At 38.7% G+C, this 20071-nt stretch overlaps 1 protein-coding gene across 1 annotated transcript; it reads left to right on the top strand.

Annotated features, from left to right (window-relative positions):
• The first annotated feature begins 6226 nt into the window (after positions 1-6226).
• ube2b (ubiquitin-conjugating enzyme E2B (RAD6 homolog)) lies at positions 6227-19074 on the top strand. The gene is made up of 6 exons (XM_031308042.2): positions 6227-6479; positions 12379-12459; positions 14800-14825; positions 16032-16121; positions 16810-16898; positions 18385-19074. Exons 1-6 carry the CDS (start codon positions 6436-6438, stop codon positions 18511-18513), a joined length of 459 nt encoding a protein of 152 aa, XP_031163902.1. The 5' UTR covers positions 6227-6435; the 3' UTR covers positions 18514-19074.
• The last annotated feature ends 997 nt before the right edge of the window (positions 19075-20071 follow it).

Genomic DNA, 20071 nt, shown 5'->3' with positions numbered 1-20071 from the left:
TGTTCATTTCAGTGCCACCTTGCACACTTTGTATTTGCAGTGTGGTGCTAAGAGAACTTTAAACTCTGTATGTGTGTGTGTGTGTGTGTGTGTGTGTGTGTGTGTGTGTGTGTGTGTGTGTGTTTGTGTGTTTGTGTGTGTGTATTAACATTTGACAATGCCTCTGATACTCTGGCTTCACCCAGGGTTGGCTAGAACTCCTTTGTTTTCATTCCTCACTAATACATGCTGTATACACGTATTGCTACAAAAAGCCTTGTTGTTGCATCAGTAATGAATAATGAATTGCAACTCACAGTAATCCACAGTATTTGCATTTGGTTTTGTGCTTCTCCAAAGTTCCACATGCACCCTTACTGTAAAGATTGTGAGAAGCTTCCAAAACAGCATTTATATAAAAACAGGAGCACTCTGTTACCACATCAGACACAGAAACACTGCATCAGAATGTGTTCTAATAAGCAATTATTTGTTTTAAAGGATCAGTTCACTCAAATCACCAAAAAACAACAATGGTATCTTGCCATACAGATTTCCATTGCTTGGATTTTTGCCAACACCCCAAACAATGCAATATAGGTGGAGGCCATTTTTCTTTGTGGTGATCCAACAATTGAAAAATCACATTTGAAAACCCTCACTGTAGCAATTTTCAGTTTTGACACCAATATACTTTTGTTGGTTTCTTCTTTAACCAGGGTGGACCAACCAATTTAAGACATTGACAATGAGAAAGAAAAGTATTACATATCAGCTTAATATCTGTCCCTTTCATATTACCCCAAGGCTGAGTGGATCCATTGGTAGGACACATAATTTGTGTTACTAATAACTTGTGTACGTGATTTATTTCTATCTCTTCCTATGGTCCTCTGTTAGACACATTGTTTTATACTGGAATTAAGACATCCTGCTCCAGATAACCAAGTGATAGGCTACATGATAACAAGACTACGAGTCTGCAGCCACAGTAGGGGTTATGTGACTGTGGTTGTGCTAAGGCACAGTGGGGCTTTGAGCGAAATGCTAACATGCTCACAATGACAAAGTTAACATGCTGATGTTAAGCAGGTATAATAAAAAGCAATTTGGCACACCATTGCCCTTCACAGATCCTAAAAGTTGACCGAGACACTCCAACATACTGCAAGCTTGACCGACTGCCCAAACACTCAAACACCAGTCAGCTGCGTAATTTAATTACAACCAGCGCCCATGCAGATGTAATGGAACATCACAGGTCTAATGAGACAGTTAGCTTGTACCATCTTAAAGCCTTGCTCCTCGTTAGCACTGATGGCAGCAGTACACGGTGATGACTCATCACGGCCCAGCCCCAACACTCAGACTGGAGTCCTCCAGCCGAAACCTGCAGGTTTCTGTGGCAACTAATGGGTCATTAGAGTAAGTGATGAGTTAGGTAAAAGGCCTAAGTGACCCCTCCATCCGTAGAACATGAGGAAGAGAAAGGGAGGGAATGATGTCCTTGATGTGATTTGATGCCTGCTGCAAATCAAATTTCCTTTGGGATAATAAAGTTTAAAGTGTAAAGTTGGAAGTTGAAGTTGAAGTTAAAATTGAAGCATACTGTAAGTCACAATAATGTTTAACCAACACACTTTGTGAATGCTAAAGGAAATACTGATATTTTAGACTGAAGACTGAACCTGTTCAGCTGCAGGGTAGACATGACAATGAAACAATTCACTGCATTATCGCCAAAACAGGCCCACTATGCAAATGAAAACATTCTTTTGAAATCCATACAGAGCTTCCATTGTAACAGAAATAGACATGAATAGTTGACATTTAATTCTGAAATATTAGCCAGATGCAACAACAGGTGAGCTTTGTATGTCATTATAGATCTGTGATGAAAAATACTGTGTGTTTAGATATCAGTTTAAATGCATTCTGCATGTTATACTGTATCTGTAATAACTTCCATGTGGCTGACAAACATTTCTGTTTAAATTTCAAAGTTTCAGTTAGGACCCAAAAGGAGAGTTTAAAACGAATTATTTTGCATAATTATTGTGTACGTTCCTGACTAGATCTGTCTTAATTAAGTTTGTTGTTATTAGACAGTATATTCATAGGTTTCAAAGTGTCTCTACAGAAGGTTTTAGACTAAAAAAGATAAGTTACACTTAACTTATTGCATATTTAGTTATCAATGCATAAAATAAATCATGATTTCCAAAATCATCAACTACATTAACATTTTCTAACCTGGTTAACATAATGAAGAAGGAACACGTATCATATCCTGTTGTTAAAGCATTTAAACATTCATACACTCACACATTATGACCTATTACTTCCCTCAGTTGTGATCATACATTTCATATACAGTATGTTGCTATATTATAGAAGGGAGGGATAAAGAGAAACACTCAGTATCTCAGTGAGAGAAAGTAATGCACCATTTCTCTGCCCTTTCTATTAAAAGCACATGAGCTCAGCAGTGATAATCTCTTCCTGCCTATTTTTGCTGGATCCAGGCCTTTGTCCAGCTTCTGACTGATTGACCGACTGACTGACAGACAGACAGACAGTTACAAAACAGACAATTACAAAACAAACTATTACTAGTTAAAGAAGAGTGCAACTGTTCCATAGCTGATTAAAAACCTGAAGACCACTTTCTTAGTCCTCCATCGACCTCCATGATTAAATTTCATGTCAGTATTTCCCATCTGATAAAAGAGAGTTTTCTACTGGTGATGAAATCCCATAAATAAACCTGTTTCCTCTCCTAAGAGCCTAGATAGCATCATGTAAATGTGTTTTGCATTACATAAAGAGCATGCTTTTCATTCCTGGCTCTTGGGGGGAGCCAGAAAAGACTAACGCCGGCCCTTTTGTCTATGTGTGACCTACATTCTCTCAATAGCTAAATGCTAACAGGGCAGTGGGTCTATTGATAGCCACAATCTGGACTCGCTCTGGGAAATGGTCAAGAGAATGATTAAACTAGATTAAATAGACAGTTATATTTGCTGGAGCTTTGAGTGGGATTTCACTGAAACCCTGCAGTGGGATGATGCTTCAGTTAACTTGAGTCACAGTATTGAGCTGTGTCATGTTGATTCTAGTCTTGGTCAATTTCTGGAACAATTTCTGCCATTTAAAAATCTTAAAAGAAGAAGAGACAATAAAGTCTGCAATAACTTTACCAGATGCTTTACATGCATATCACATAAAACAGTGTAATAAAGCTGTTTACATCATTCTATAAAGTTTCACACCACTATTTTTCTGCTTTAGGCATCATTTTCAGTGGCAATCCTAAAATTACAACAGAACACATTAGGGCTGCAACTAACAAGAATTGTCATCTATTAATATAGCCTATAAATAGTGAAAGTACTGCTGTAGTAGTAGTGAAAAACATTTTTTTATTACATTTTCATAAAGCCCAAGGCGATGTCAAACTGCTTATTTTGTTTGACCAACCATCCAAAACCTAAAGGTATTGAGTTTATTATCACATAAGGCAAAGAAAAGTAGCAAATGCTCACAATTGAGAGGCTTGAATTGGGAAATGTTTGACATTTGAAAAATGAAAAAATACTAAAACAATAAATCGATTATCAAAATAATGTGCTTCAAGTGCTTTGTCTGACAATTGATTAATCAACTAATCGTTTCAGCTCCAGAACACATACTATGCATCCATAATTTCATAGTGTGTGTGCAACTGTACTAACAGAGTGAAAATTGTGAATTTCCCCTCGCGGGATAAATAAAGACATGTCTTCTTCTTCTTCTTCTTCTTCTTCTTCTTCTTCTTCTTCATACTCTGATTTGAGTACTTAACATGTTATTACTGATTTATGAAGGTGAATTCAACCCCCTATCACTACTTGATCAGTCCATATTTTTGCTGACATGATGTTAATCATTTTACCGGCATAACCATGCAGGCAATGTGCATAAACTACAGATGGATTATGTAGATGTAAAATAAACCACTTACTGCTGAATAGATTATTAGGCTGGTGCACATTAATTTACATTTTCACCTGTCATCCGTCCAGAAGTCAAGGTGGGGTGATTGTATTAGGTAGATGACAGCTTGCATTTTCTTTAACAGACAGACTTTTCCCCATGCACATCGCGAGATGGATGACATGAATGATAATGTTAGTCCATTAAAATGAAAACTCTTCTCCACTTCACTCCACTGTCACTGCTGCATTAACCTCATCGAATGTTTGCAGCTATCTTATGAATTATATGATCCAGTGCAGATATTTAGGGCCAGCAGCTCAGTATTTATCTTATCTCTACTGTTATTCTTGTTTTTATTTTAATTCTTATTTATCTTGGTGAGTTCTTGATTCTAACCTTGCCTGCACCTGCGTTTCATTCTCACTGCTGATGCTGCTAAGACACCTGAGTCGCCCTACGGGGATAAAAATCGTATCTTTATCTTATCTTGATGCTATTACCATGACACCAGACAAAGTTGTTGGAGATGAGACCCACCACGGAGATGAGACCCACAACGGTTGTGTCGTCTGCAAACTTCCTTCAGCAGCAACCACATCGTGAAGTTTTGTTGACGACACAACCGTGGTGAGTCTCATCTCCAACAATGATGAGACCTACTACAGGAAGGAGGTCAACCAAATAATAAAAAATTGATCTAAAAAAAAAAGGAAGGAGGTCAACCAACTGGCCACATGGTGCAGCAAAAATAACTTCTTCCTGAACGTTGACAAGACCAAGGAAGTGGTTTTCATCTTTAGTTTTCTCTATTGTTTGATTTTGCCTCACATTTGAACTATTTAGAATGTATTACTGTATTGTATATATTACTTATATTTCTTTATCTTATTTGTACATATTACTTATCTTTTTTATCTTTATTTGTATATATTTCTTATCTTTTATATTTCACTCGTTGTACGTGTCCTTGTTGCACCGTGGGTTGGAGAGAAACGTATTTTCAATTGCTCTGTATGTCTGGCACGTTGCAGAATTGACAATAAAGTTGATTTGACTTGACTTGATCATTGTGTGCAGTGCCTGCATACTATGTGTATATGCATATCTCTTTATATGTGTGATAAATGCAATGTACAGTTAGTCACTAAGGTCTGCAGTCACATTGTAATTACCTAAGAGAATATTATAAGAATATCACAGGCTAGTGTAACTTTATAAGGCTGATAATAAGGTCCCTATATACGATCTCAAGTGTGAGTATCACATGCACTCTAGTATTTGTCACTATCTCTTTAATAAACATTGGTGTGGACAAGAGCCTACCGGGCACAGGCCCAGGGGCCCAAAGGGTCTGAAATGACTTATTAGTTCTTTGAAAACACAAAGAAAACATCTCATCTGATATTTAGTTGTGTAATATTTTGTTTAGCTTGTGTTTACACAAATAAAAGCTTTCATCACATTTCCTGTTACGGTCTCCTATAATATTTGGTATAGTGTCCTACAATATGTGGACCTGCTGTAGCAAAAGAGACATTTGGAAAAGAATTCAGGCTTGAGCCGCCTTGCCCTCTCTTCTCCTCAAGCATGAACAAAATACTGAAATTTTTCCAACCAACGGCAGAGGCAAGGGATGTTACACTCATACAATTTAGGGACTAATATCATACAGGTATGTTAATAGCTGCATGGGATTAAAAAGAAAAATGCCTTAATACAAGTATCCCTGTTGACAAATACAGCCACCGAATTCCTGCATCAATTTTATATTTGCCCCATATTTAATATTAGGCTATATACTGCACCTTATTGTACTTTATATTTTGTTTGTAGCTTACATTTATCATTTGTTGTATATATTGCATTTTTGACATTGTATTGTTATTTATGTTAAGCACAGTAGGCTTCAAAGCATTTTACTGCACAATGTAGAGATGTTGAGTAGGCCAGGCTATGTGACAAGTAAAACTTAAAACTAAAAACTTGCATCACAGAAATACTTTAAATTCATATAGGAATATTGCAACGAAATAGTGTCTTTATGTTGACTTTATGTGACCTGGTTCCGACATTAAAATTATGTATATCACACAACAACTAAGAGGTGAATATGTTTTATATGCCTCTATGTTATGATGAATGCTGCTTACTTTGGCTTGCAGTAGGCTTTATGAATATATTATTTTTTTGAGCTATTGATATAAGATGTAGGCTATTTATACCTCACACCAAAATAATTATAGTTGGATTATATTTTTGGAGCGTTATGATGAACGTCTTTTAAACATCTGACATAAAAGGGGCTGTACCTCTGCTGGCCAGCACTGTAAGCAACCGACGTCACCAAAAACAGCTACCTAGCTGTTAGTTGTTTTGGGAGAAGAAGAAAAGGGTTACAAGCGGAAGAAACACCGGATTTGGTTTCGGATAGTATTCGGTCTATGGTCCTGCCTTAGTTTTTAAAATACATTTTGAACAATGTCGACCCCGGCAAGGAGACGGCTTATGAGAGATTTTAAAAGGTACCGCAACGTTTTGGCAGTCATCTCTTCTATTTGTGTATGTAGCTAGCAGCGTTAGCTGATGAAGCTGTCGGTAGCTAGCTTAGTTAGCTTAGCGTTAGCTGTTGGTGCAGAGAATACTGTAAATAGCTAGCTAAAGCTTGACTGCAGTTATTGTTATTTTTTGGTTTGTCTTTGCACATGGCATTTGTAGGATTGGCAAATGCCCGACAGTATATTTTGTTATTCTATTGGACTATGTCCGAAGAAGGCACTTAGGTTTTATGCAGTGTTTTCTAACCAGGGAATAACGTTAAGGTTAGTCTTTGCATTTTTCCTCTCCTGACTAAAGTAAGTTTGTGTGTTAGCGTAGGTGAAACTTGGGCTAGCTGAGGTGGCTTAAATTTGGCTTCCCACAAGATTCAACAATACCTTTGTCTAGCCTTAACTGACCCTGATTAGAAGCTAAATGTGACACGATTTATTCTAATTACTCCGTGTAGTCTGCATGCTCTGGGTTTAAATTCTGCTGCTATAAAGGTAGCCGAATCCAACCAGCCAGCCAGCATTATGGCTCAATCCCCCATTGCAGCAACTTGGCTCACAGGTGTTGCACAACTCTGTGTTTGTGGTCAGGGGTGGGGGGCTTCCTCTCAATATTTAGGGTGGCATGATATGTGCCTTCCAACTCTTCTTAATGCGTTTTTTTTTTAATTCAGTATACAATCCCAATATCCCTCTGGTGTAAACTATTATATTATCAAACCTGTGCTGTGACGACGAGAATATGTTTGGGTGTACTGGGAGAATCACACCTGACAAGGGTCTGCTTGTGATAACTGCCATCCCCAATCTGTTCCCTTGCTCCATATGGCATCCTACAGCGCAATAATGTTTGTTATTCTCACTCACACACACACACACACACACACGTCTGTGGAAAAAAGATCCTAAGCTATTCTACTAAGAACTGCTGTTGAAGCAGGGCAGATAAGGTGTCACTGTAACTCTACTCTGCTGTGCCAGTCCCCAGGTGGTAAACTGTTACACACTGAGGCAAGGAAAACACAAAGCACATTCCTGGATCAGCCTATGTGTCCACGCCAAGGCTGGCTGATTGAACTCAGCCTTGTGTGATATTGCCTAACCTGCCTTGTTTGATCTGTAAGTCAAATTATTTGCGCAATGTGTGTCTTGAAACTAAGCAAAGTAATTGAACAGCAACATTTTTGTGTGATGTTTTGGCTCAGTACCTTAGATGTGAAATGACACTTTGGTGTTGAAGTGCTGCTTAAATAAGCAATTTTGTAGCTCAAAAAACATCTGAATTTCTTCAGATTATATTCAGTAAAGCTTCACTTTCATTTCTTCTCTAAATTTATTTTTAGAAGCAGATGTCATTGTGAAAGCCACAACCTTCACCTTCTGTTTCTTTTTTCGATCTTATTGCTCCTCGGGGGAATTTTAACATAAAGTTCCTGTAACAATAGGAAATTTCTTGCATTTGTTGGATTTGCAACACGGACCAAAGTTGCTGTTGCACCAAGAGGAAACAGACTATAGGCCTAAATAGTAAAGACGTGCAGAAACAGGCTATTTTGTGAAAACGTGTGCCAATGACAACACCCCATAATCCTAAGCCTTCTTTTCTTTTTCTTCTTAGTTTTATCGATGCAAATCAGCGCAATAACAGTGCTCCACAGTGCTGTGGAGGAGGGTCTGGCTAGTCCACACAGCATTCTGGGATGGGAGAGAAACGTGCACTGGTTTATTGGCATTTCTTTAAATGAGGGATCTTCAAAAGGGGGTCCTCAGAGTCAATGCAGGGGGACCTCCAAATTATTGTTGATCTTTTTTAAAGTCTCTTACAAAAATTAAAAAGTCTTAACATGAATCCAACATATTATCAGCAAATATAAATCCACACTGCTCACTGGCCTATAGGTAAGGTAGTCACTAAGGCCATCCATAGATATAGTTAATCCTAAGGATTCAATGTGCCACATGTATGTTTAACATTAAAACATGATTTATAACATCATGACAACAATTATTAGGCTATTTTAATAGCTTAGTATTCTATGCAAAAAAGGTATGTATAAATGCTTTAGGCCGCCCTACACGTTATTGTAGGCCCAGCTTATTATGAAACTTCATTTTATACCATGTATGTAGTAGTACTGCTCTGTCTCTCTTTCAGTTAAGGGGTCCTTGGCTTAAAAAACGTTGAAGACCCCTGCTTTAAACCAATCACAATCGTCATACAACAGAAAACTCAGATTTGACAGATAGCCTAGCTAGCTGTCTCAATTTACCCTGCAGAGATCTGAGGACCGGAAGTGGAACGTCGTGGATATAGACTAGTGTTTCTGTGACAAAATGTAGTTTAGAGATCAGACATACACATCAGGGATTCCTCCTGGTGAAAGATCTTGAAGTGTGTGACCCAGTGACACCCGTCAGTCATGTAGTATGAAAACCACAACAACTTCAAGACTCGTGATTTACAAGACAGCAAGTTGTGTAGTGTGAACGGTACAGTCATCGACGAATTTGACAGTCGTGTAGTGTGAACTTGAAGCTTTATACAAACAAGTAGTATATGTAGGCTATGTCAGTTATTTAATTGACTGGAGGGTTTTCTTGACTACACTGGTTAGAGTATGTATTAATAACAGAAATTATACTAGGGCTGCAACTAACAATTATCAATTCTGCTGATTAATTGGAAAGAAATTGGGAAAAATGTCCATCCCAGAGTCCTGGGTGATGTCCTCAAATGTCTTGTTTTGTCCGACCAACAGTCCAAACGATATTCAGTTTAAAAGGATATAAAACCAGCAAATCATCACATAAGCCAATGAGAGAATAGTTGGTAGTTTTTTTTTTTTTGTTTTGTTTTTTTTTTAATTAATCAACTGTTTAAAATTTTTATCGAAATTAACCATCACACAGTGGCCCCCTAACCCACATTGCCCCACAAAGACTAAGAACAGTAAAATATATATTGGCTGCCCATTACTTCCACTAATCTGCTGTCTGCAGACTGGTCATTAATCCCCAGTTTGCAAGCAAAATGAAGTATTTATCAGTCTAGTAGTGAAGCTGGGTGGAGCATCCCTCCACCAGCAGAGAGCCTAGGCAGTTGCGATTACAGTAAATGAGGTTAATTGCAGTGGGTCTGTCTGCAGCTAGGGACTTACTGTAGACATGGATCTACAGACACACAAATCAGCCCACCTTGTTTTATAGCTGTAAGCTCTTATTAAACCAACTTTCATACTAGGAGTGGGATTGTAGGCCTAAATAGTCTGTGGTGATTCTGGACCTGGCCTACATGCATTGGTGATCTGAACCAAGACCTTTTTAATATGACACATAGTATCAGCAACAGACCAATATGAGTAGTCAGGCTCATTTCAACACACTACCTTTTATTTGTCATGCTGGCCTGTTTTATAGCATTTACTGATCAATAGTTTAACAAACCAGAGGCTGTTGGAAACTTAATTTAAAAAAAAAAAAAAAAAAGTGTTTTGATTTGATGTCTCTGTTGCTAGGCAGTTGTTGCCGTGGTGTTTTTGCACTGCTCTTCACAGAGATCAGCTGTCAGTCTCAGGGCTGCTTTCTTTGTGGAACTGAAGCTAATTATTGAAGCTAATTATTTTCAGAAATGATTAATCCATTGTTGTCATTTTTGGTTATCGGATGAGTCATTTGGGTTGTAAAATACCATAAAATAAAGAAAAATACTCTTATGTTGTGTTTCTAAATGGTCTTTTAGAAAATAAAGAAACCCAAAGGTATGCATTTTACCATGAATTGAACCTGTAGCAAATATTTTTTGAGTAGTCAGAAAATGTATCACCAGCTATTTTGATTGATCAATTGTTAATACCATTTATTTATTTTTTATGCAAAAAGGCCAACCAATTTGTGTGTTCCAGGTCCTTCTTTGTTTCATACCACTGGGGTTTAAACTGCTGTTCATACTAAACAAGTGATTTTAAGAATTCACTTCAAGCTCTGACAGTTGTCTCTATTTTCTTACATTTAATCGACTAAGTGATTAAGTGAGAAACATAATCTGCAGTTTAATCAATAATGAAATAAATAATTGTTAGTTGCAGCTATGGCTGTACCCGGATCTAGCTGTTCAATACGAATATTCATCCTTTCGTTCCTTTTTTCATATGATGGATCAAGCAACGCTTGGTTGAACTGCCATTTTTTTAACAGGGTTTGGTGGGACGTTCAGGGTGACAAAGACGTTTACATAATAAAGTAAACAAGCCAAGTGAGCCCTCTGAGCTAATGCCTGCTAACTACTGTAGCCGAGGCTAATACAATAAAAACACAGAGGCTCTGTGATCTGAACCAGCGTGATCCAAGATGGCTAACACACTTTTTTATTAACTTCCAACAACTGCAGCGTATAACGCTCCAGCTTTTACCCTTCACAATAAAAGCCCAACTTAATTAGAGCAGAGGTCTTCAACGTTTTTTAAGCCAAGGTCCCCTTAACTGAAAGAGAGACAGAGCAGGGACCCCCTACTACATAATTGTATACAATTAACCTGGGCCTACAATAACCTGTAGGGCAGCCTAAAGCCTAAATAGACACTTTTTTTGCATAGAATACTAAGCTATTAAAATAATAATTGTTGCCATGATTTCATAAATCATGTTTTGATGTTAAACATACATGTGGCACAGTGAATCCTTTGAATTGACTGTGGATGGCCTTAGTGACTACTTTACCTATGGGCCAGTAAGCCTATTATCAAATTTACAGATTTACATTTGCTAATAATATGTATATATATGTAATATGGTGACTTTCTGTATCATTTTACCCTGGAGAGCAGTGTGAAAGAGAGGAGTGCTCACTTTGCACATAAGTAGCTGCACACTGACTGACTGACAAAACAAAGACAAGAAAAACGACTGCCCGATTTGAAGACTCTGTCGACTGAAGGGTCACAGACTGATGATTCAAATATTTGATTTTCTTTCTTTTTAAGCATCAAATCCTCACATTAGTAAAACCATGTTAGCATAAATCAGTTATAAACAATCTGACTTATTTTCTATCGATCAAGGTATCAATCGACTAAACATTTCGTGACTATTTCTTAGGATTTCGTGTTTGCGTTTCTCTAGGTGACGTTTCTTTTCTCTGTCCTGCTAACTACCCAGCGCCTCCCATTTAGTCCAAACACAGTGGTGTTGCTGCTGCAAAAAAACACATCAGGGTGCCTCTCCCTCCCCCTCCCCCCCCATGGTTTGTATTTGTCTGTGGTGTACCCAGATTGCCGGATTATGACAGTGTTGGTCAGAGGCCATTTCAGGTGAATGCCGACTCAGTGGCTACAGCTCTTTGATGCTCAAGTCATGGTACAGTAGTGCTTCAGATGAGTGTTAATGGTACAGCTTATGTAAACGGACATGTGACAGCAGGACGGGCAGTGTGCAGTTGATCCTGCAAGCCTTTCTGTCTACTGAAGTCATGTTGATACAGCAGTTTGTGTTTTGACTGATAATTATCCTGCAGTCAAGGTGTTTATTAAAATCCTCTCGCGCTCTCCCATCCTTGTTTCTCTCCCTCTCTCTTCTTTCTCCCATGTTTGTTTTTTCCCACCTTTTTCATCCTCATTTTCTTCCTTGTTTTTAATTTTGTTTTGTCCCTTTTTATTTGTTGTTCGCCACTTTTTGCTCCCTATCTTTCTTTTCGTTTTGATCTTATGTTTCTTCCTCTCCCTTTGTTCTTATGTCTCTTCTTTCTTCTTGCTTTTCCTTTTGTCTCTTTCTTGCCTTACATGTCTCCCTCTGTCTTTCTCTTACCTTGTCTCTTTCTCTCTGTCCATCTTTCTGCCTGTCACTGTTTTGTCTTGCATCTCTTTCTTTCTGTCTTACCCAGACTTCAAGAAGATCCTCCCACTGGTGTGAGTGGAGCACCATCAGAGAACAACATCATGCTTTGGAACGCAGTTATTTTTGGGTGAGTCATACTCTAAATCCACCCTGCTGTCTTTACTGTGCCACTGTGATTCCCCCAACCCAGCCACCCCTTTTTGATTCTCATTCTCCATGTTCACCCTGCTTTTATAAAAAGTATTTTTGATTACAGCCTGGATTTTTGGCACACAACAGTCTGGAAAATCAGCGTGTAGCGCAAGTGTTTGATAGAAGAACAGGCTGAGACACTGGCGGTTGTGCAATTGAAAGGAGACAAGAAACATGCTAATTTAAACTCTTCTCAGAGTTGGGTTGATTTCCGGTTTAACCGGTCTGGTGTAACAGGCTAAACAGTAGTGGTGTCAACAATAATCGATTCGGCAATGCATCGCAATGCGGGGCATGCACGATTCAGCATTGATGCGGCAAAGTGCCATAATCGATTATGTCACTGTTTATTTTCTGGCCTTGAGTTGACAATAAAGTTGTGAAGTTTCAATTACTTCCGGGGGCATAACAACAACAATCAAGATGGCTGAGACGAAGGGAGATAAAAAAACACACCCAAAGCTTGGAAAGCGGACATCTGGGCACATTTCGGATTCTACGAAGTTAATGGGAAACTAGACAAGACTGACGCGGTGTGTAAAATCTGCCACACTAAAATCAAGCACGTTGGCAATACAACTAACTTCACGAGCCACGTTGATCGTTGGCATCCTGAGTTGGCTTCAACAACAACACAAAAAGTCGACACATCCCAGCCAAGAATTGACGAGTCGCTAGTGTCAACGTTGCCACACAACTCCGAGAGAGTAAAGAGGATCACACGATCGGTGGCATGTTTCATAGCGAAGGATCTATTAGGGATAGGAATAGGATCCCCATTCTGTGGTAGAAAATGAGGGGTTTCGCCACATGCTTAAAACAATTGAGCCCCGGTATAAGCTACCAAGAAGAGCTACCTTCACTGATTCTGCGCTTCCCGCATTGTACAAAGAAACCAAAGCAAAGGTAATGGAATCAATGTGTAAAGCCAGTCGTGTAGCCATTACAAGTGACGCCTGGACTTCAGTCGCAACAGAGTCCTATGTAACCATAACGGCACATTATATTAGTATATTGTATCACATGTGCTGCAGTCACTGCTGGAAAAAGTTGGCTGTTATTGCTCTATTTAATTTCAAATGGTTCTAAAGCAGAGAGAAGAGAAACATTTCTCATTCAAAGCACTGAAAGCAGTGATTTATGTTTTCTTTTTCAGGTTTGAAAATGCCTTATCCAATACCCTGTACCATTAAATTTTATTTTATTTAATGACATTTATGTCAAAGATACAGGAGAGTGATAATACACACATAGCAGCCAATAAAATCTGTTGTCCAATATCTGACTGCTTGTATTGCATCATGACTGATGAAAAATTTGCCTTGTTGTGTGAATTTTGATGCATCGTAGAATCGAATTGAATCGAATCGTTACCTGGTGAATCGTAATCGAATTGTGAGGGCAGTGCCAATGCACACCCCTACTAAACAGGTTGGATTGTTTGCAAACCGGTCGACCTGGCATTTGTCATTATGACACCTTCTAGCAAATAAAAATAAAAAGGCCCACATTAGCAACATGTCTGGCTAACTTGGCTTGAGTCCCCTCACCCCGTTAACTATAAAGGTTTTCTAAATTGTTACTGGAAAGTGGTCAACTCGGGTGTGACATGATTCCCAGTTCTGAGGTCCGGCGGCCGGCCTCCGAAGTAAATTTAACGCAGCATACTGCAACACTGCAGGAAAAAAGACGTGGCTTAGAGGTGCGCTACCTCCACCCAGTGGACTGGAGTCGCTACACTCATTATGGGCTCTCTCATCAGTCTCACTCGGGAGCAGATTAGTCAAGTGCAACACCTAGTGGTAAAATTTGGTTTACTGGTCTGGTCCGGTGCAAAATATCAAACCTAGCCTACTTCTCAGTTTAAAGCCAAAGCAAAACATAATAAAACATCAAGAGCACAAGCTAATTGCAAGCAATAACAGAAAGTAATTGAAAACTCGACAAGAAGCGACAAGGTGCAACAAAAACAAACCAGAGCAACCCACTTGGGTTTAAAATAGAACTTGCTAATAGTTCCTCGCCTAATTCAAAGTCAAAGGGGAAGCTGCCAGAAATGTAAAACCTGTGGACAGCTGTTTTAATTGGCTCCTTCACACGGTCTGTGTGAATGTGAAGAGCTGAGTAAATAAAGACTGGTGTTTGTGCAGAGCACATTCTTGAAGGATTGATGGTAGTACTTGTGTTTTCTTACAAGCCATGTCTTATTGCTAGCATTGGGGGATTTTTGGATATGGAAATAATTTTATTTTTCTTCTTTCTCTGACTTCTGCAGGCCTGTGGGAACACCGTTTGAAGACGGTAAGGTCGCAATCTTGATTCATCTTGTCTATGAAGTGCAGGCTCAGTGGGAGCACATTTATCCAAAGCTCTGGCTTTGATTTAACTTCCTCCTGCACTGTTACTGCACTGTTATTATTGTGGGGGTGCATTATTCCATCCATCTATTTCAGCCTTCTGGGCAGTGTGTTGTAAAAGTGATGGTGGGTTACACACCATGAGCAATCAATCACAAACTCAAACACATTTAAAAACATTCCAACACCTATTAATAGATATTTTCAGAAAAGTACTATAGAGATTAAATGATTACAAACAGGATATCCAATCTATCTGTAAAAACATATCTAATCTGTTTTTATCTAATGTGGATTTTAACACCCTAAAATGTAAAGTTGCAAGTCTGCTCTTTGACCTCATAATCATTGATTTATTTCAATGAGAATTGAATGAACTTACATGACAAAAAAAGTGTTTCACCGTCCAAATGTGCAACAGACTCCACAATATTTTCAACACGTGCTACACAAAATTGAAATAAGGTAAAGGCAGATTTCTTTGTATTTGGTTACATTTAGCTGTGGACGGGGCCAGCTGTTCCTAATGTATTATATAACATGCACGTAATGTATTCATCAAGTTTTACTTATGTGCATATAGCTCTTGGTGGTAACCCTGATCATGTATAAATCTGGCAATTATGTTTTAAATAAATGGCAGACATCAGTACCAGTAACCGAGTAGCTGAACATCCATTAGATGTGTTCAGTTGGTAACAAACTTGCAGCTCTGCTGTATAATACATACAGTACAGGAGACATATACACACACACACACATTTATGCACATATAGAGACTTTTTTCCCCTCATACCCACTTTTTTTTGCTTGTAATTATGACTTAGGTCAGGCAAGAAAAGCGCTGACTCAGGGTTTATTGTTTTCTCTAGTTAGGCTTCTCCCTTCTTTATTCTCCTCTTTAGCCTGCAGAGTCGACATCTCTGCCTCAGTGAAGAATTAGCTTCTCCTTCCAGTCGAGCCGGCTGTATTTTTAGTAACGCAATTGTTTCTTTCGCTTTCTCTGACCTACTCGATCCTTCACATCTGTAATCTCCTCACAAAATGGCTTGTATGCGCCCCTCACACTCTCTCTCCCTCTCTCTTTGTTGCTTTGCTCTGTCTCTCGCCCTTCTTCTCCTACCCGCTCTCCCCCTCTGTCTCTCTGCAGGGACGTTTAAGCTGCTGATAGAGTTTTCAGAGGAGTACCCAAACAAGCCTCCCACAGTTCGGTTTGTCTCCAGAATGTTTCACCCAAATGGTAAGCGGTACAATTAACACACTGATTCAAATCGTTTTATTTGTAAATAGACATAAATGCCTGCCCTCACTTTATTCATAACCAACGTCTACAGTTCACAGTTCGTGCCTCCGTTACCTCAAGGCTTCAAGTTCCTCCACATTCAAACAGTTTCCTCCTATTCATCTCCGTTCCCAGTTCATAATTAAAATGAAGTAGGTTAGGTCAGTGGGTGTGTCAGTAAAGTCCAAATGGAGTAGATTTTTTTGTATATTGTTTGTACAGCCAACATAATGGGTTTTGCAACCAGAAAAGTGTTCCGTTTGGTTTTTGATTGGTCTGGGCTGCATGTTTTATCATTTAGTTTTATGTCTTGTATTTGCTGATTACACCAGATCATAAGGTCCTTTTATATACTGGGGGGACTTACAGTGTTTTTCTATGCTGTAATGCTGTCCTCAACTGCAATGTGAAAACACAGCAAATGTGTGTATCATTTGGAATATACTGCTAGCTTGAGAAACTGTAACTGTCTCCAGGATTCATCTTCACCATCTGTTTTGTTTAAAAAGCATCTGTTCTTTCAGTCTGAGTAGAGAATGTAGATACATCTATCTCGGTGACACTGACACAGAGACATAATAACTGGTGTTGTGATGTTGGTCTCAATGGTCGGAAGCTTGAGAGTGATTTCTCTCTTGTTTACCAGTTTACGCAGATGGCAGTATATGTTTAGACATCCTTCAGAACCGCTGGAGCCCCACATACGATGTGTCGTCCATACTCACCTCCATCCAGGTTGGTTGGTTTAACTGTCTTTACACAATGCACACTCTCTGTGTTCACATGGGCCATTTGGCATCCTTTTTTTTTTTTTGCACTGCACTTGCTTCAGTTCATGCCATCTACGAATGCATTGGCCTGACTGAAATACATGGGCTATTGTCTGTTATTTGATGCAACTCAAATGCTCATGTGAATACAACAAATACAATTATTTTCCAACAATTCACCCTAGATTTGTAGAATAAAATATGAGTGTGTGTGGTAGATGAGAATCCTGCATTTGTATGTATATATTTCAGATGGGAATCTTCTCTTATTTCAGTGGATGTTAAATTATCAAATCCAATGACATTTCTGTTCAACACAACCTACCTAATTTTCTTTTCCGAAGGGAGGGAAAAACATCAGAGATGAGAGATCGTAATAAATGTGTAATAATATTCCTGAATAGAAGGGGGTGTCACGATTCTCCAAATCCACGATTCCATTTGACTTTAGATTGTAAGGTTTCAATTCCATTTAATCTGATTAGATTTTTCTTTTCTCTGCCGACTCCGGCAGTAGCCATGGTGTCTGGAAAAGTGCAGCTGCAGGCTACTGGTTAGCTAAGGTTACCCTGTGTATTTAGCTGCATGCTACCAGCCAGTAAGCTACACCGTGTCGGTTTTGTTTTTTTTCTTTGGACATGCGCAAGTAGGCGAGGTGGAGAGAGAAAAAAACTACTGGGGGAATTGCCGACAGTATAGTATCTAGAGCCCGACCGATATATTGCTGGGCCAATATTAGGCATTTTCCAAACTATCGGTATCGGCATTTATAATGGCCGATAAATGAATATTTAAAAAATAAAATAAAAACGGACATTTTTTCAATCATGTTATGAGTGTTGGCGTTGCATAGTTTGTCCACCAGAGGGAGCTCTACAACGTCCATGTTGGCAACAACATGGGTTAACAAGGGTTAAACAACTCGTGTTTAACCCTTTAAGTTTCATATCTTAAGTTTGTATTTTTATACATTTTATTTATCAGAACTTTAATATATTTTGATGTTCCTCTGTTCTGTTGTGACAATAAAACAAACAAGTTTATTTTTAAACTGCATTATCATTATTTTAGTGAGGACTCATAAATAAATCCAACTAACTAATGTTAGGGAAATCTGTTTATGTTTAGTTACGCATTTATTTTAAATACATATCGGCCGATATATCAGATTTTTAATAATAAAATCAAAATAATATTTGTATCGATATCGGCCTTAAAAAATCCTTTATCGGTCGGGCTCTAATAGTATCATTTCGATTAATTTTTGTTTTAAAATCGAAATTGTGACACCCCTACTGAATAGTAATTATGCATAAAGTTATATTACCTCATACCTTTTGCTGTATACATCGCATACAGGTACAGTTCTCATTATGTCACCCCATTCACAGAATCTGTCTTGGTTATTTAATATATAGATATATAGATATTTTTTCTCACCTTTCCCGCAGTCGTTGCTGGATGAGCCAAACCCCAATAGCCCGGCCAACAGTCAGGCCGCACAGCTCTATCAGGAAAACAAGAGGGAGTACGAGAAGAGGGTGACGGCCATCGTGGAGCAGAGCTGGGTCGACGTCTGAGCTGCTCTCGCTCGTTACTCCCTCGTCTCCACCACCCTCTCTCTCCATCATCCTTTAGTCTTTCATTTTTACCTCATCAAGAAAAAACAGCAACCATATCGGAAGTACTCAAGTGCCACCCTGAAAAAAGGAATTAAAGAAAATACATCAAGAGAACAACCAAATCAGAATGGACATTAACCTGCTTGCCAATACATTTGAGGATAAAGAGGCAGGGGAAAATCAATCTTATATTTCTGTTTTTGTCCTTAATTTTACTTTTTTATTGCATGATGTGAAATAAGTTATTGCTAACATAATTTGTAATATATATTCGTTGTTTGGTTGGATTGATGCTGTTAGTGTTTAAGTTTTACAGATTTTTTTTTTTTCTTAGGAAATTTTCCCTTTTTTTGTAATGTCTGCTGGTGTGCACACAACTTGACTGTTTGGGAAGGGCAGGTTGATGACCAAATCAGCATATTTTGAAGAATAGCAACCCAGAATATGCCTTTCAGAGTCAGTATCATTGTTATTCTCCAAAGTCAGCCACAGATGCAGCTTATAAAGAACTATCTCTGATCTGTTCCAGCATATCTCTGTTATTTTAAGAGACACTGAAGGTCTGGGCTTACAGACGTCACAGGCTGCAACAGTGCCAAGTCTGCCTCACATTGATGAATCATGACTCCCTGGCAAAGCAGCTCTGAGCTTTTATTCCATCATTTCTGCTCCAAGGTAGAAGTCTGTTTGAGAGGGAGTGTTATGGGAAAGTAAATATTAACACCAGGATGGGACGGGATAGACTTGGACTGTGGATCCCAAAGTGGAGAACAGGGTTAGTTGAAGAGGATGTAGGAATTCCGGCTGAGCTAAGGAAATAATGTATTCATTACAATTATTTAATTTTCCTTAAGTCAGCTAAGTGAGTCCATCTTCCCACTGCTGTCCTTTGTCCCTGTGTCTTTCTTTATTAAATGTTATCAAAATGTATGTAGAGCATCGGAGCCCCTGAGCTCAGGAGTTCAACAGTACTCGTACTTTTAAGTTTTTCTCGAATGGTGGTGCTATATCATTTCTATTACGGTGCATTCATGGCTAACAGGGCTTAAACGACAGTGGTAGCAAGCTGTTAATGTTACAAGCAACTATAATCAGGATGAAGTTGGTAAAAATAAGAACATGATTTACTTTTACAATATGTTCTGTTCTATTCTGCTGGTTTTCTGTAATACACCTTTGTTAGTTTTCATAGTTCATAATTTAACTCAGAAAATAGAAGATAAATGCAGAACTAGAGTTGAACTTTTCTCAGCTTCCTCTGCTGACAGCTCATCTTAGATTTGCGCCCACGCGGTTTTCCAGTTTCATCCGCCACAGAAAGTAAATGACTTTCAAGTGCTTTGTTGCCTGTGACGGTGTAAACGAAGAGTCAGTGCTTTTGATCCTTCTCTTGAAATGACACAGCTGACATATAAATGAACTAACAAATGAGCAGAGGATATAAGCAGTGCAGTCTTTTTGCTCTAAATGAAACATTAGCGGAAATGAACTTGCATGCAGTTTCAAGAGTGTGAAA

The sequence above is a fragment of the Sander lucioperca genome, chromosome 13 (genome assembly GCF_008315115.2).
Source record: "Sander lucioperca isolate FBNREF2018 chromosome 13, SLUC_FBN_1.2, whole genome shotgun sequence".
In the NCBI taxonomy this organism is placed as follows: domain Eukaryota; kingdom Metazoa; phylum Chordata; class Actinopteri; order Perciformes; family Percidae; genus Sander; species Sander lucioperca.
This window is presented reverse-complemented; position numbering and strand designations above follow the sequence as displayed.